Source organism: Oncorhynchus clarkii, chromosome 10, assembly GCF_045791955.1.
Source record: "Oncorhynchus clarkii lewisi isolate Uvic-CL-2024 chromosome 10, UVic_Ocla_1.0, whole genome shotgun sequence".
In the NCBI taxonomy this organism is placed as follows: domain Eukaryota; kingdom Metazoa; phylum Chordata; class Actinopteri; order Salmoniformes; family Salmonidae; genus Oncorhynchus; species Oncorhynchus clarkii.
Window position 1 is genome coordinate 51,454,129 of NC_092156.1, and position 17,445 is coordinate 51,471,573.

The 17,445-nt window shown below is 40.9% G+C and overlaps 1 protein-coding gene across 1 annotated transcript in view; it reads left to right on the forward strand.

The window, feature by feature from the left end:
- Positions 1–2,375: 2,375 nt before the first annotated feature.
- Positions 2,376–17,445, forward strand: part of LOC139418736 (ADAM metallopeptidase with thrombospondin type 1 motif, 8a) — a 31,275-nt gene continuing 16,205 nt past the window's right edge. The window contains exon 1 of the mRNA XM_071168402.1: positions 2,376–3,429. Within this exon, the coding sequence (XP_071024503.1) occupies positions 2,695–3,429 (735 nt within the window). The 5' untranslated portion in view covers positions 2,376–2,694. The remainder of the gene's footprint in view (positions 3,430–17,445) is intronic.

Consider the following 17,445-nt stretch of genomic DNA (forward strand, 5'->3'; position numbering starts at 1 on the left):
AACTAGTTACCACAGCCGCAAAGTCATAATTATGGTTTAACCCCGCCTATTTCTACAATTTCTCTTAAAATCTGATTTTAAACCTAACGTTAAATGTATCCATAACCTTAACCACACTGCAAACCTTATGCCTAACCATAACCTTAAATTAAGACTATAAAGCACATTTTGTTTTAATGCATTTTTACGATATAGACAATTTTTACTTTGTGGCTGCGGTAACTAGTGACAACAGAGTTTTTGGGGAGGCGCTCGGGAAAGCTCATTGGTTATGCGTCTCAGTTCAAGGTTTACTCTGCGACCACTTGAAACTCTGTACTGTATTAGCATCACCACTTCCGCGCAGCACACGAAAAACAGGGTTTCCTTACACTTACCCCTCGAGCTGAGTCTGTGCTATGCTATGCAGTGCATAGCGCGCAGCCTGCCTCCATACACATTTGTATCCAACGCAACATCCAAAGCAAAGTAGCACAACACCAAATGAGTGATATATTTTGCATATGTTTACTAGCCAGTGCCTATACTCTACAAAATGTCATTTTATAACATGGCTTTGTGAATTAGTAAGATGTATCTAGGGGTTAGGCTATGCTTCAACACCCACTGATGATACAAATATGATCATCTTATTGGCATACGAGCTCAGAGACAAACATCAGTGGCCGTGGATAGTGTGCATAATTTTAGTCTTGTGCTCAATATACCCAATCTTCTTGGGGTTTATAATTAACTGAAACCAGTGGGCTACATGCCTATGTGCTGTAGTATAATTGAGCCAGTGAGACAGGGTTTAGGCTATATCTGATTATAAAGTAATCATGCTGTCACAATCATCATACTAATCATCATCATCAGATCATTGGGGAAAAGTCCATTCAAGTTCAACACGAGTTTATAGCCTACAATGTAACACAGTAGCCTAATGTTACTATGGAACTGTACAAATAATAATACAACACCACCTTGATAAAGTGAAACAATGTGATGTGTTGGGTACTTTTACTTGACGGTTTTTGCTCTTTCAAGATTGTTCAGAACTGATGCCTGGCGGTGTCCAGACAGTCCTCTTTTCAGATACAATATTCTGGAGGCTGATACAAGTGCGGCATCTTGTGGCTAATATGCATAATCATGTACACCGCTTCCGTCTAACTAAACAAGACTAATCAAATAAATTAAATACAATTAGCTGCTATCATCCATTAACTGTTACGTTTTAATTGTGTGCATCATTTGTTTGATTTCTTTCCATTTAAATGCATTTTTTGTAACATACATGGGCTTCAACTCCATCACTAGAAGCGCCTACGTTTGAATTGTGAAACAACACTGCCACATCGTGGTTAAAAGACGGTGATTTAATAATACTTTTGTTTTATCATTGGTCATTATGATAATTTAGCTGACGCCTGATAGAGACTTCGAAGTAGCCTATTGTAATGTGGCCAAAATGGGAAATACGTAATAGACATCGAAGCATTTTAAAAGTCCCAAAGTGAATGTGATGCGATTGCATTTTTTTTCATTGTAATTTTGGAAATGTTATTTAACTCCACATTTGTGTGTTAGGTGTGGGCGTGTTTTAACTTAATTTAATGTGTCTAACGAAAACACAATTATTACATTATTATTGTTGTGTAACAAATAGCCATTTTACATTTTTACTACCAGGCTATTACTGGCAATGGCAATAGCCATAAACTGCCTACTGATCCTAAATAATGTGCACGTGTCGAGCTCAGTCAATCACTGAGAATGAATAAGCAGCACAAGCACAGCCTACAAAATTATTCCAGAGAAAGAAAAATGTGCTCAAGTCTTTCCTCTATGTATCACTCACGGCTTTATTATGTAATCTATGTAAGCGCTTCCTTTGAGCTGAAATCAAGTATTTGGTGGTAAACAGTCCAGCCACAGAGGTTCTAAATACTGTACTGTCTTCGGTCCAGTCTTGTCAGATGGAACGTGAAGATGAGACTCGAGCCTTAAGTGTGTGCATGCAGTTCTGGAAGAGATTTGATTATATTTTCAGACTTATGCTGCAGTTTGCCGCTGAAATAGAGAGCTAAGCGTAATGGAGTGAGTTGAGCCAACGGTTTGCTGCTATTACTTCGACCTTACTCGGTCCAGGGACGTCCCAAGGATCCCGTTTAGACTGTCCCGTCTAGAATATCTTTTGGATCTATTGAAGAGTGGGCGTGCCAGTGAGGTCCCATTGGATCAATTTGATTTTAGTTTATGTTTTTTTCTGTAAGCACGAGGGGGTGGAGAGAGCAGGAGCAAATTATATAAAAAAATAAACCACTTAGGCCTATGTTTAAGAAGAGCAAGGCTGTATAAATACCACAGTCACGAGAAGTCGCCGCTTATTCAGTCTGCTACAGGTCTCGAGTTCTGACTTCAACTAACTATAAGAATAATTCTTTATTTTTAGTATAGCCTACTGTTTTGCAACTCCTATAGATGTCAATGGCTATAGGTGATTGGTGGTTGTTTAATTTTGATTTATTAAGTAAAATTAAGATTTATAGCGCAATTTTATGTTGAGCACTCAAGACTGAATGGTACCTGTCATACGCGCTCTTCTTTATTCATAGCAATTTCTCTATTAAGAAGATTAAGAAGAAAAAAGATCTTATCACACATTTACATCGTTTCTTTGATATAAAGGGTGCTTGTGATAGTAATAAAATGGGTTCAACTTTACATATCACTTTATTAACCCTGTCCTTAAACAACGTTGTGCTGTCGGAATTGTTCCACTCCGAGGAGACCATACCCGTCATAAACAGTGTGAAGACCAGCGGTCGGCTCTGGAAAAGGAGCGAGGATCAACATAGCTTCAGATTGACAGCTTTCGGCCAGGACTTCACATTGAATTTGACTCCGGACGACTCGTTTGTTGCTCCAAAGTTAACCATTCAGCACATACAATCGAAACATCTGGCTGCGCTTTTCAACGGAACCAGATCAGGGCATTTTACCGGTGGTATCATCAAGACAGGGGGGAATGGGGACGAGTTTAAAGGCTGCTTCTTCTCAGGGAAGGTGAACACCGACCAGGAATCTGTTGTCGCGGTGAGCCTGTGCCACGGGATGCAAGGGTTCTTCATAGCGCATGGGGATGTGTATCTAATTCAACCCAAAGTTATTGGCCATGGTAAAACAGAGAGATCATTCTTGCAGGTGCACATTATAAAAAGGAGAGTTTTGACCGAAGTACAAAATTTGTCCAAGACTTTCCAAGCTTTTGATCAGGTGAAGGATAAAAGCCGTCTGGCCACAGATGACGGCACTGCATATCCTGTTGATGATGCTGAGCTAGCGACGGGACGGAAGCGACGGTTTGTCTCCTCTCCAAGATATATCGAGACGCTGGTCGTAGCCGACGCTTCAATGACACATTTCTATGGAGACGAAATAAAGGTGAGGGCATGAACTGGCACAAATTGATAACGATATATTCCGTTTGTGGTTAACAAAAATTATAAACCAATACACTAATTATATATTTTTTTGCATTGGATGCAATGTGATGGGCACATGTCCAAACGCGTCATTACACACAAGGGATTTCCAATGCAGTTTAATTTTCCAGGCAAAAATAAGCGCCTGAAATGTCATTTGTGAAACTGTCAAGGCAGCCCAGCCTGGTCTCATAGACCAGGCGTAATATAGTTCATGTAAATCCGTGAAAACTAAATTAGTATATGTTACTTGGTATGGTTACCTGGTAAAATAAGGGTAAAATAAATAAAAACATATTAAACAAGATAGAAGGTTATTTAATGCAAAATTAAAAGGAGGGTGGATGGGTGGGCATATAATGCAAATGTCTAGCAATCTTTGTTCTAATCTCGTCATGGATAACTTTAGCATTTTAGCTAATTAGCAACTTTGCAACTATTTACTACTTTTTATGTAGTTTGGAACCACTTAGCATGCTAGCTAACACTTCCTCAACCTTAACCCTAACCCTTTTAGCTAACCTTAACCCTTTAACCTAACTCCTAACTGTAACAATATCCCCTAGCCTACTAATGTTAGCCATCTGGCTAATTAGCATTAGCATTAGCCACCTAGACACCTACCTAACGTTAGCAACAAAAAATTGGAATTCGTAACATATCATATATTTGCATATTCGTAACATATTGTACATTTTGCAAATACGTAACATATTTTACAAATTGCACATACAGTGAAAGTCAAAAGTTTGGACCCACCTACTCATTCCAGGGTTTTTATTTATTTAAAAAAAATCTACATTATAGAATAATAGGGAATACATCAAAACTATAAAATAACACATATGGAATCATGCAGTAAGCAAAAAAGTGTTAAACAAATCAAAATATATTTAATATTTGAGATTTTTCAAAGTATCCACTGCCTTGATGACAACTTTGGACACTTGACATTCTCTCAACCAGCTTCACCTGGAATGCTTTTCTAATACTCTTGAAGTATATCCTGAGCACTTATTGGCTGCTTTTCCTTCACTCTGCAGTCCAACTCGCCCCAAACCATCTCAATTGAGTTGAGCTTGGGTGATTGTGGAGGTCAGGTTATCTGATGCAGCACTCCATCACTCTCCTTCTTGGTCAAATAGCCCTTACAAAGCCTGGAGGTGTGTTGAGTCATTATCCTAAGTGCAAACCAGATGGGATGGCGTATCGCTGCAGAATGCTGTGGTAGCCGTGCTGGTTAAGTGTGCCTTGAATTCGAAATACATCACTGACAGTGTCACCTGCAATGCACACCATCACACCTCCTCTTCAATTCTTCATGGTGGGAACCACAAATGCAGAGATCATCCATTCTCACAAAGACATGGTGGTTGGAACCGAAAATCTTACATTTGGACTCATCAGACCAATGGACAGATTTCCACTGGTCTAATGTCCATTGCTAGTGTTTCTTGGCCCAAGCAAATCTCTTATTATTATTGGTGTTCTTCTATAGTGGTTTCTTTGCAGCAATTTGACCATGAAGGCCTGATTCACACAGTCTCCTCTGAACAGTTGTTCAGATGTGTATGTTACTTGAAGTATGCAAAGCATTTCTTTGGGCAGCAATTTATGAGGCTGGTAACTCTAATGAACTTAACCTCTGCATTAGAGGTAACTATGGGTCTTTCTTTCTTGTGGCGGTTAAAGTAATGATGGACTGTCATTTCTATTTGCTTATTCGAGCCATTCTTGCCATAATATGGACTTGGTCTTTTACCAAACAGGGCTATCTTCTGTATACCACTGCTACCCTGCCACAACACAACTGATTAGCTCAAACGCATTAAGAAGGAAATACATTCCACAATTGAACTTTTAACAAGGAACACCTGTTAATTGAAATGCATTCCAGGTGACTACCTCATGGAGGTGGTTGAGAGAATGCCAAGAGTGTGCAAAGGTGTCATCAAGGAAAAGGATGGCTACTTTGAAAAATATCAAATATAAAATATATTTTGATTTGTTTAACACTTTTTTGGTTACTGCATGATTCCATATGTGTTATTTCATATTTCAAAGTAGGACAGACTATGTTTGTTTCCACTCTCTATTGGTTAAACAGACTCTTGGCCTCCCATCCTATTCTAACCACCTCTTCCCGGCTTTGTATTCATGTTTCCTGATGAAATTGCTGTACAATATGATCTTGTTTCCATTTAATGCACATTCAAATGTCATAAATCAACACTGCAGAGCTCTCTCTATCCTCTGCCGTGCCCTGATTGTATTACTGGAACATCTACCCTGGACCATCTACTGTTGCTAGCCGCAATTCAGACTTGATATCTGCACTGATTTCTGCTCTCGTAAAAGCCTGGGTTTTCTACACGTTAACCCTAGAATCTTATTACCTAAAATTGATCAATTGAAAGTGTGGGTTCACAGCTCCAATCCAGATGTGTTGGTCATTACTGAGACGTGGTTAAGAAAAAGTGTTTTGAACACTGATGTTAAACCTTTCTGGTCATAACCTTTTTCGGTAAGACAAATCTTCCAAAGGTGTTGGAGTTGCAATCTTTAACAAGGAACACCTTCAGTGCTCGGTTGTCTCCACCAAGTCTGTCCCCAAACAATTCGATTTTCCGGTTTTAAGCATTAAACTTTCAAATAGCTCTTTGTTGACTGTTACTGGGTGTTATTGTCCACCATCAGCACTGGCCTGTACTCTAAATGCCCTATGTCTGAATTTGTCCTGCTAGGTGACCTAAACTGGCAGATGCTTAAACCACCTGACCAAGTCCTAAAGCAACTAAAATAATGGGACTCCCTAATTCTTTCTCAGATTATTACTAATTCCACAAGGTATGTCTCCAAACACCCAGAAAAGGCTATTTTCCTTGATGTTATCATCACATAAAAGTCTGGTGTTTTCTGTAATGACCTTATCGATCATTGTTTTAAAGCCTGTGTTCATAATGGCTGCTCAGTGAAATGACCTGTACTGATTTGTCATAGGCGCTTGCTAAAAAACCTTAATTAGCAAGCCTTCCTTCAAATCAAATAAAATACAATTTTATTGGTCACATACGCGTGTTTAGTAGATGTTATTGCGGGTGTAGCAAAATGCTTGTGTTTAAGCCCCAGTAATATCTAACAAGTAATATCTAACAATTTCACAAAAATACCCACAATATACACAAATCTAAGTAAAGGAATGGAATTAAGAATATATAAATATATGGATGAGCAATGTCAGAGTGGCATAGACTAAGATACAATAGAATCGAATACAGTATATACTGTACATATGAGACGAGTAATACAAAATATGTAAACATTATTTAAGTGACTAGTGTTCCATTATTGAAGTGGCCAGTGATTTAAAGTCTATATACATAGGCAGCAGTCTCTAATGTGCTAGTGATATTTAACAGTCTGATGGCCTTGAGATAGAAGCTGTTTTTCAGTCTCTCGGTCCCAGCTTTGATGCACCTGTGCTGACCTCGCCTTCTGGATGATAACGGGGTGAACAGGTAGTGGCCGTGTGGTTGGTGTCCTTGATGATCTTTTTGGCCTTCCTGTGACATCGGATGCTGTAGATGTCCTGGAAGGCTGGTAGTTTGCCCCCGGTGATGCATTGGGCATACCGCACCACCCTCTGGAGAGCCCTGTGGTTGTGGGCGGTGCAGTTGCTGTACCAGGCGGTGATACAGCATGTAAAAGTTTGTGAGTGTTTTAGGTGCCAAGCCAAATTTCTTCAGCCTCCTGAGGTTGAAGAGGCGCTGTTGCACATTCTTCACCACACTGTCTGTGTGGGTGGACCATTTCAGTTTGTCAGTGATGTGTACGCCGAGGAACTTGAAGCTTTCCACCTTCTCCACTGAGGTCCAGTCGATGTGGAGAGGGGGGTGCGCCCTCTGCTGTTTCCTGAAGTCCACGATCAGCTCCTTAGTTTTTTTGACGTTGAGTGGGAGGTTACTTTCCTGGCACCACACTCCAAGGGCCCTCACCTCCTCCCTGTAGGCTGTCTCGTCACTGTTGGTAATCAAGCCTACTACTGTTGTGTCGTCTGAAAACTTGATGATTGAGTTGAAGGTGTGCGTGACCATGCAGTCATGGTTAAACAGGGAGTACAGGAAGGGGCTGAGCATGCACCCTTGTGGGTCCCAGTATTGAAGATCAGTGAAGTGGAGGTGTTGTTTCCTACCTTCACCACCTGGGGGCGACCCGTCAGGAAGTCCAGGACTCAGTTGCACAGGGCGGGGCTTCAGACCCAGGGACTCGAGCTTAATGATGAGCTTGGTGTTGAATGCTGAGCTGTAGTCACTGAACAGCATTCTTCCATAGGTATTCCTCTTGTCCAGATTGGATAGAGCAGTGTGCAGTGCGATTGCTATTGCATCATCTGTGGACATATTGGGGCGGTAAGAAAATTGAAGTGATTCTATGATGTTGGGTAAAGTAGAGGTGATATGATCCTTGACTCGTATCTCAAGGCACTTCATGATGACAGAAGTGAGTGCTACAGGGCGATAGTCATTTAGTTCAGTTACCTTTGCTTTTTGGGGTACAGGAACAATGATGGCCATGTTGAAGTATGTGGGGACAGCAGACTGGAATAGGGAGAGATTGAATATGTCTGTAAACACTCCAGAAAGCTGGTCTGAGGATGCAGCTAGGGATGCCGTCAGGGCAGCCTTGCAAGGGTTAACATGCTTAAATGTCTTACTCACATCGGCCACAGTCCTTGGCCCGCGTCGTTGGCACTGGGTTATCCTTCTTAAATGATATCAGCATTGCCCTTGATTCTAAGGAATGTTGTGCTTCTATTTTTATTTACTTGGCCAAAGCTTTTGATTTTATTTATGTTTTACCTTTCTAAATTCTTATTTTCAATGACAGCCTAGGAACAATGTGTTAACTGCCTTGTTCAGGGGCAGAACGACAGATGTTTACCTTGTCAGCTCAGGGATTCGATCTTGCAACCTTTCGGTTACTATTCCAACGCTCTAACCACTAGGATACCTGCCGCCCCTAATACGGTAGACCATTCCATTCTTGTGGGCCGGCTAAGGAGTATTGGTGTCTCTGAGGGGTCTTTGGCCTGGTTTGCTAACTACCTCTCTCAAGGAGTGCAGTGTATAAAGTTTTAAAAAACTGCTGTCTCAGCCACTCCCTGTCACCAAGGGAATACCCTAAGGCTCAATCCTAGGCCCCACGGTCTTCTCAATACACGTAAACAACATAGCTCAGGCAGTAGGAAGCTCTCTCCTCCATTTATATACAGATGATACAGTCTTATACCATCCTACCCATGCTAGATTACGGAGACGCAATTTATAGATCGGCAGGTAAGGGTGCTCTCGAGTGGCTAGAGGTTCTTTACCGCCGTGCCTCTACACCTGCATTGCTTGCTGTTTGGGGTTTTAGGCTGGGTTTCTGTACAGCACTTTGATATCATCTGACATACGAAGGGCTATATAAATACATTTGATTTGATTTGGCCATCAGATTTGCCACTAATACTTCTTATAGGACACATCACTGCACTCTATACTCCTCTATAAACGGGTCATCTCTGTATACCTGTCGCAAGACCCATTGGTTGATACTTATTTATAAAACCCTCTTAGGCCTCACTCCCCCCTATCTGAGATACCTACTGCAGCCCTCATCCTCCACATACAACACCTTGTTCTCCCAGTCACATTCTTTTAAAGGTCCCAAAAGCACACACATCTCTGGGTCACTCCTCTTTTCAGTTTGCTGCAGCTAGCAACTGGAACGATCAGCAAAAAACACTCAAACTGGACAGGTTATCTTCATCTTTTCATTCAAAGAATCAATCACGGACATTTACTGACAGTTGTGTCTGTTTTGCTTGATGTAGTGTTGTCTCTACCTCCTTGCTCTTTATACTGTTGTCTTTGCCCAATAATGTTTGTACCATGTCTTGTGCTGCTACCATGTTGTGTCGATGCCATGTTGTGCCGATGCCTGTGTTGTCATGTGTTGCTGCCATGCTATGAGGTGTCTTAAGCCTCTCTTGATGTAGTGTTGTGGTGTCTCTCCTGTCGTGATGTGTGTTTCGTCCGAGGAACCATGCCACATTTTTTCAATCTCCTAAGGGAGAATACGTTTTTCCGTGCCCTCTTCACGACTGTCTTGGTGTGCTTGGACCTTGTTAGTTTGTTGGTGATGTGGACGCCAAGGAACTTGAAGCTCTCAACCTGCTCCACTACAGCCCAGTCGATGAGAATTGGGGCGTGCTTGGTGCTTTTTCTTTAGTCCACAATCATCTCCTTTGTCTTGATCACGTTGAAGGAGAGGTTGTTGTCTTTGCACCACATGTTCAGGTCTCTGACCTCCTCCCTATAGCCTGTCTCATCGTTGTCAGTGATGTTTGTCTTCCCCAATTTTTGGGTGTGGTCGAGGGGAATTCCTGCTTATGACATGAATACCGACTTAGAGTATAGGCCTAGGGTTTCAAGCTCTGGTCGATTTAAAATGTAATTATATTTAGTGACCAAATATAAACATTTGAAGGAGATACATCTTCTGCTTGGATAGTTAAGTCTACAAAATGAATAATTGATATGTTGGATTCACGTCTCCATCTCAACGCACAATCTAAGTAAAAAAAAAAATAGGACTAAATCAAATAAACTATCCAAGCAGAAGATACATCTCTTTCAAATTTTGATATTTGGTTAGGTTGTCCTCTTGCTCAATTGTACACCGGGGCCTCCCACTCCTCTTTCTATTCTGGTTAGAGACAGTTTGCGCTGTTCTGTGAAGGGAGTAGTACACAGCGTTGTACGAGATCTTCAGTTTCTTGGCAATTTCTTGCATGGAATAGCCTTAATTTCTCAGAACGAGAATAGACTGATGAGTTTCAGAAGAAAATTCTTTGTTTCTGGCCATTTTGAGCCTGTAATCGAACCCACAAATTCTGATGCTCCAGACACTCAACCAGTCTAAAGAAGGACAGTTTTATTGCTTCTTTAATCAGTACAACAGTTTTCAGCTGTGCTAACATAATTACAAAAGGGTTTTCTAATAATCAATTAGCCTTTTAAAATTATAAACTTGGATTAGCTAATACAACGTGCCATTGGAACACAGGAGTAATGGTTGCTGATAATTGGACTCCTGTACGCCTATGTAGATATTCCATTAAAAATCTGCTGTTTCCAGCTACAATAGTCATTGACAACATTAACAATGTCAACACTGTATTTCTGATCAATTTGATGGTGTTCTAATGGACAAAAAATTGCTTTTCTTTCAAAAACAAGGACATTTTTAAGTGACCCCAAACTTTTGAACGGTAATGTAAGTGAATTTGACCCAAAACTTTTGGTCCCCTAAAATGGGGGGGACTATGTACAAAAAGTGTTGTAATTTCTAATAGTTCCTCAAATTAAAGCTGACAGTCTGCATTCATAAAAATTTTATAATTTCAAAACCAAAGTACTGGAGTACTGAGCCAAAACAAAAAAAAAATTGTCACTGTCCCAATACTCTTGGAGCTCACTATATACAGTATCTCTGTCAATACCTAATAACCTCAGAAAAGATGGAGACATTCTGGTCTTAATATATATATCGTGTGATGTTATACAATCTGACTAAGTTTGTGTCTATGAAACTGTAAATAAAAATGTTGGCACAGAGTCTTGTGTTTGAGTTTAAACCATCTGGGAATGAGAGGAAGCCAAGAGGAGTTTTGTTTTTGTGGTCTTCAACCCATTTTATTGATGGAAAGAAAAACACAAATGTTTAAACATTTGATTCCAATTGGCTTACGGATTTGGGTCCCTTCTCTGACTGCCTGCAGAGCGTGTGTTTGTCAGATCTCTTTGCAATTAATTAAGCAGTGAAATGAATCCAGGATTCAATGTTTATTGACAACAACTAGGTAGTGCACAATTGATAGTGCCTTCCCAGCAAACCCGGGAACATTCCCATAACATTAACCTAGATTCACATTAAGTTCTAGTTAGGGATGTATCTAACACTAAGAATATAACATACAAAAACATTCAGACAAATGTATTTATTATAAATGTTTTATATTAAATGTCCTTGGAATGTTCTAACGTTCGCTAAAATGTTGTGCACAACATCTGTAACAACGACCACAGAACATTCCCCAAAAAGTTTGTATGTTTGTATAAAACATTTGCCTGATGTTGCAGGAATGTTCCTATAACAATCTGTAATCTGTTCTTTAAAGGTTCCCAGAATGTTTAATTAGCTTGTGGGAAGAGTCTGGTGGGAACATTGTGGGGACAAAATATATGTTCCCAAAACACCAAAACTGTCCAGCTGTGCAGATGATTTCACAATGTTTCTTTAAGGGTGCAAAAAACATTCACCTTATGTTACAAGAACGTTCCCACAACACATTTCATCTGTTGATTCCCACAAATTTGTTGGAACTTTGTGGGAACATTGTTGGGACATAACAAGAGACACAACATACTCCCAAAACTCAAAAAACTGTTGAGTAGTTTTGACATTCAGATAACGTTTGTATCAGCGTGTACAAAACATTCATTTGATGTTGCAAGAATGTTGACAAAACAGTGTTTCTGAGTTCTTTAAAGGTTCCAAGAACATGTAATTAGGTTGTGGGAACAGTGTGGGTAAATTATGATAGGTTACCAAAACACAAAATATGCTCAGTTGTGATGACATTCATACAATGTTTAAGTTAGGTTGCACAGGACATTCCCTTAATGTTGTAAGAATGAAATGTGAGTTTTTATGAAGTTCAGAGCATATTTATTTTAAATTTAACATAATAGTCCATTGATGTTCACTCAATATACATTTTACCTTGTCTTGGAGGTCTTCACAACATTCAAGAGCATTTAGAAAATGATGTATTTACGTTTGACCTAATATTACCACAACATATGCACATTAAAGCATAGGAAAGCAGATTGGAATGCATCCACATTATGTTTCTCTCCGGATTTAATGGCAATTCACATTTGAGGACTGTATTTGACAAATAGTGCATTCGGAAAGTATTCAGACCCCTTGACCTTTTCCACATTTTGTTACGTTACGTTTTTCCTCATTAATCCACCCCATAATGACAAAGTGAAAACAGGTTTATAGACATAAAAAAAAACAGAAATACCTTTTACATAAGTATTCAGACCCTTTGCTATGAGACTCAAAACTGAGCTCAGGTGCATCCTGTTTAGATTGATCATCCTTGAGATGTTTCTAAAACTTGATTGGAGTCCACCTGTGGTAAATTCAATTGATTGGACATATTTTGGAAAGGCACCCAACTGTCTATATAAGGTCCCACAGTTGACAATGCATGTCAGAGCAAAAACCAAGCCATGATGTCAAAGGAATTGTCTGTAGAGCTCCGATTGAGGATTGTGTCGAGGCACAGATCTGGGGAAGGGTACCAAAAAATATGTGCATCATTGAAGGTCCCCAAGAAAACGGTGGCCTCCATCATTCTCAAATAGAGGAATTTTGGAACCACCAAGACTTCCTAGAGCTGGCCGCACGGTCAAACTGAGCAATCGGGGAGAAGGGCTTTGGTCAGGGAGGTGACCAAGAACCCGATGGTCATTCTGAAAGAGCTCCAGAGTTCCTCTGTGGAGATAGGAGAACCTTCCAGGAGGACAACCATCTCTACAGCGCTCCACCAATCAGGTCCTTATGGTAGAGTGGCCAGACGGAAGCCACTTCTCAGTAAAAGGCACTTGATAGCCCGCTTGGATTTTGCCAAAAGGCACCTAAAGACTCTCAGACCATGAGAAACAAGATCCTCTAAACAAGATCCTCTGGTCAGATGAAACCAAGATTGAACTCTTTGGCCTGAATGCCAAGTGCCACGTCCCGAGGAATCCTGGCACCATCCCTATGGTGAAGCATGGTGGTGGCAGCATCAAACTGTGGTTATGTTTTTTAGTATCAGGGAGACTGAGAGAAAGGATTGAGGGAAAGAAGAATGGAGCAAAGTACAGAGAGATCCTTGATGAAAACCTGCTCCAGAGTGCTCAGGACCTCAGACTGGGGTGAAGGTTCACCTTCCAACAGGGCAACAATCCTAAGCACACAGCCAAGACAACACAAGTCTCTGAATGTCCTTGAACCCAATCAAACATCTCTGGAGAGACCTGAAAATAGCTGTGCAGCGACGCTCAACATCCAACCTAATAGAGCTTGAGAGGATCTGCAGAGAAGAATGGGAGAAACTCCCCAAATACAGGTGTGCCAAGCTTGTAGCGTCATACCCAAGAAGATCCGAGGCTGTAAGCGCTGCCAAAGATGTTTCAACAAAGAACTAAGTGAAGGGTCTGAATACTTATGTAAATGTGATATCTGCAAACATTTCTAAAAAGCTTATTTTGCTTTGCCATTATGGGGTATTGTGTGTAGATTGATGAAGGATTTTTTTTTTAAATCAATTTTATAATAAGGCTATAATGTAACGAAATGTGGAAAAAGTCAAGGGGTCTGAATACTTTCCAAATGCACTGTAGAGACACAGGACATTCTTATTTAATGCGTAGGACATTTGAACAGCATTTAGTCATACAAGCACATCCGTATTTTTAACACTTCATATGTTGACAATCTGTATTTAATTTAATTCATAGGACATTTGAATTTGAACATTTAATCATACAAAAACAACCAGATTTTTTTTACACTTGCTATGTAACTAATCTGCATAGAATGTCATTAATAGGACATTTGAAACGCATTTAATAATACAAATAAACATGTATTTTTATACTTCATACAGTGCCTTCAGAAACCACATTATTCTCTATTCTTACCCCTTTTTCCACATTGGTTGTGTAACAGCCTTTTTTTCTCACCCATCTACACACAATACTCCATAATGACAATGTTAATACATGTTTTTAGAAAATGTTGCAAATGTATTGAAAATTAAATACAGAAATATCTAATTTACATAAGTATTCACACCCCTGTGAAAATACACTGCTCAAAAAAATAAAGGGAACACTTAAACAACACAATGTAACTCCAAGTCAATCACACTTCTGTGAAATCAAACTGTCCACTTAGGAAGCAACACTGATTGACAATAAATTTCACATACTGTTGTGCAAATGAATTAGACAACAGGTGGAAATTATAGGCAATTAGCAAGACACCCCCAATAAAGGAGTGGTTCTGCAGGTGGTGACCACAGACCACTTCTCAGTTCCTATGCTTCCTGGCTGATGTTTTGGTCACTTTTGAATACTGGCGGTGCTTTCACTCTTTCACTCTGACGGAGTCTACAACCCACACAAGTGGCTCAGGTAGTGCAGCTTATCCTGGATGGCACATCAATGCGAGCTGTGGCAAGAAGGTTTGCTGTGTCTGTCAGCGTAGTGTCCAGAGCATGGAGGCGCTACCAGGAGACAGGCCAGTACATCAGGAGACGTGGAGGAGGCCGTAGGAGGGCAACAACCCAGCAGCAGGACCGCTACCTCCGCCTTTGTGCAAGGAGGAGCAGGAGGAGCACTGCCAGAGCCCTGCAAAATGACCTCCAGCAGGCCACAAATGTGCATGTGTCTGCTAAAACAGTCAGAAACAGACTCCATGAGGGTGGTATGAGGGCCCGACGTCCACAGGTGGGGGTTGTGCTTACAGCCCAACACCGTGCAGGACGTTTGGCATTTGCCAGAGAACACCAAGATTGGCATTTCTTTGGGGGGGGCGCACAGCCCTCCATGTGCTGGCCAGAGGTAGCCTGACTGCCATTAGGTACCGAGATGGTGCGGTTGGCCCTGGGTTCCTCCTAATGCAAGACAATGCTAGACCTCATGTGGCTGGAGTGTGTCAGCAGTTCCTGAAAGAGGAAGGCATTGATGCTATGGACTGGCCCGCCCGTTCCCCAGACCTGAATCCAATTGAGCACATCTTGGACATCATGTCTCGCTCCATCCACCAACGCCACGTTGCACCACAGACTGTCCAGGAGTTGGCGGATGCTTTAGTCCAGGTCTGGGAGGAGATCCCTCAAGAGACCATCTGCCACCTCATCAGGAGCATGCCCAGGCATTGTAGGGAGGTCATACAGGGACGTGGAGGCCACACACACTACTGAGCCTCATTTTGACATGTTTTAAGGACATTACATCAAAGTTGGATCAGCCTGTAGTGTTCCACTTTAATTTTGAGTGTGACTCCAAATCCAAACCTCCATGGATTGATAAATTTGATTTCCATTGATAATTTTTGTGTGATTTTGGCACATTCAACTATGTAAAGAAAGAAGTATTTAATAAGAATATTTCATTCATTCAGATCTAGGATGTGTTATTTTAGTGTTCCCTTAATTTTTTGGAGCAGTGTACTTTGTAGAAGCACCTTTGGCAGCGATTACAGCTATGAGTCATGGGTAAGTCTCTAAGCGCTTTCCACACCAGGGTTGTGCAACATTTGCCCATTAGTCACAATTCTTCAAGCTGTGTCAAATTGGTTGGTGATCATTTCTATTTTCAGGTCTTGCCATAGATTTTTAAGTAGATTTAAGTCAAAACTGTAACTCGGCCATTCAAGAACATTCACTGTCTTCTTGGTAAGCAACTCCAGTGTAGGTTTGGTTTTGTGTTTTAGGTTATTGTCCTGCTGAGAGGGGAATTAATCTCTCAGTGTGTAAAAGCAGACTGAACCAGGTTTTCCTCTAGGATTTTGCCTGTGCTTATCCATTCATTTTGTATCCTGAAAAACTACCCAGTCCTTAACGATTACAAGCATACCCATAACATATTGCAGCCACCACTATGGTTGAAAATATGGAGAAGGGTAGTCAGTAATGTGTTGTACTCGATTTGCCCCAAACATAACACTTCGTATTCAGGACAAGAAGTGCATTGCTTTCCAACATTTTTTGCAGTAATACTTTAGTGCCTTGTTAGAAACAGGATGCATGTTTTGGAATATTTTTCTTCTGTACAGGCTTCCTTATTTCCCTCTGTCAATGTGGTTATTATTTTGGAGTAACTACCATGTTGTTGATCCATCCTCACTTTTCTCTTATCACAGCCATTAAACTCTGTAATTATTTTAAAGTCACCTAATGGTGAAATCCCTGAATGGTTTCCTTCCTCTCCGGCAACGGTGTTAGGACGGACGCCAGTAGTGATTGGGTGTATTGACACACCATCCAAAGTGTAATTAATAATCTCACCATGCTCAAATGTCTGCTTTTTTATTTTTACCCATCTACCAATAGGTGCCCTTCTTTGCGAGGCATTGGAAAACCTCCCTGGTCTTCATGGTTGAATCTCTGTTTGAAATGCACTGCATCACTGAAGGACCTTACAAATAACTGTATGCATATCAGCAGCATACCACCCTGTATACCACTGCTGGCTTGCTTCTGAAGCTAAGCAGGGTTGGTCCTGGTCAGTCCCTGGATGGGAGACCAGGTGGTGTTGGAGGGCCAGTAGGAGTCACTCTTTCCTCTGGTCTAAAAAATACCTCATGGCAGTGTTTGGGCACACTGCCAAGTGTAGGGTGCTGTCTTTTGGATGGGATGTTAAACGGGTGTCCTGACTCTCTGAGGTCATTAAAGATCCCATGGCACTTATCGTAAGAGTAGGGGTGTTAACCCCGGTGTCCTGGCTAAATTCCCAATCTGACCCTCAAACCATCAAGGTCACCTAATAATCCCCAGTTTTCAATTGGCTCATTCATCCCCCTCCTCTCCCCTGCAACCATTCCCCAGGTTGTTGCTGTAAATGAGAATGTGTTCTCAGTCAACTTAACTGGTAAAATAATGGATATATAAATAAAATAAAAAAATATGTGGGGGTGCTGAGATGAGGCAGTCATTAAAAAATCATGTCATCATCAAACACTATTATTGCACACAGAGTGAGTCCGGGCAACATATGTAACTGGGTAAGCACATTTTTACTCCCTAACTTATTTAGGCTTGCCATAACAAAGGGGTTGAATACTTATTGACTCAATACATTTC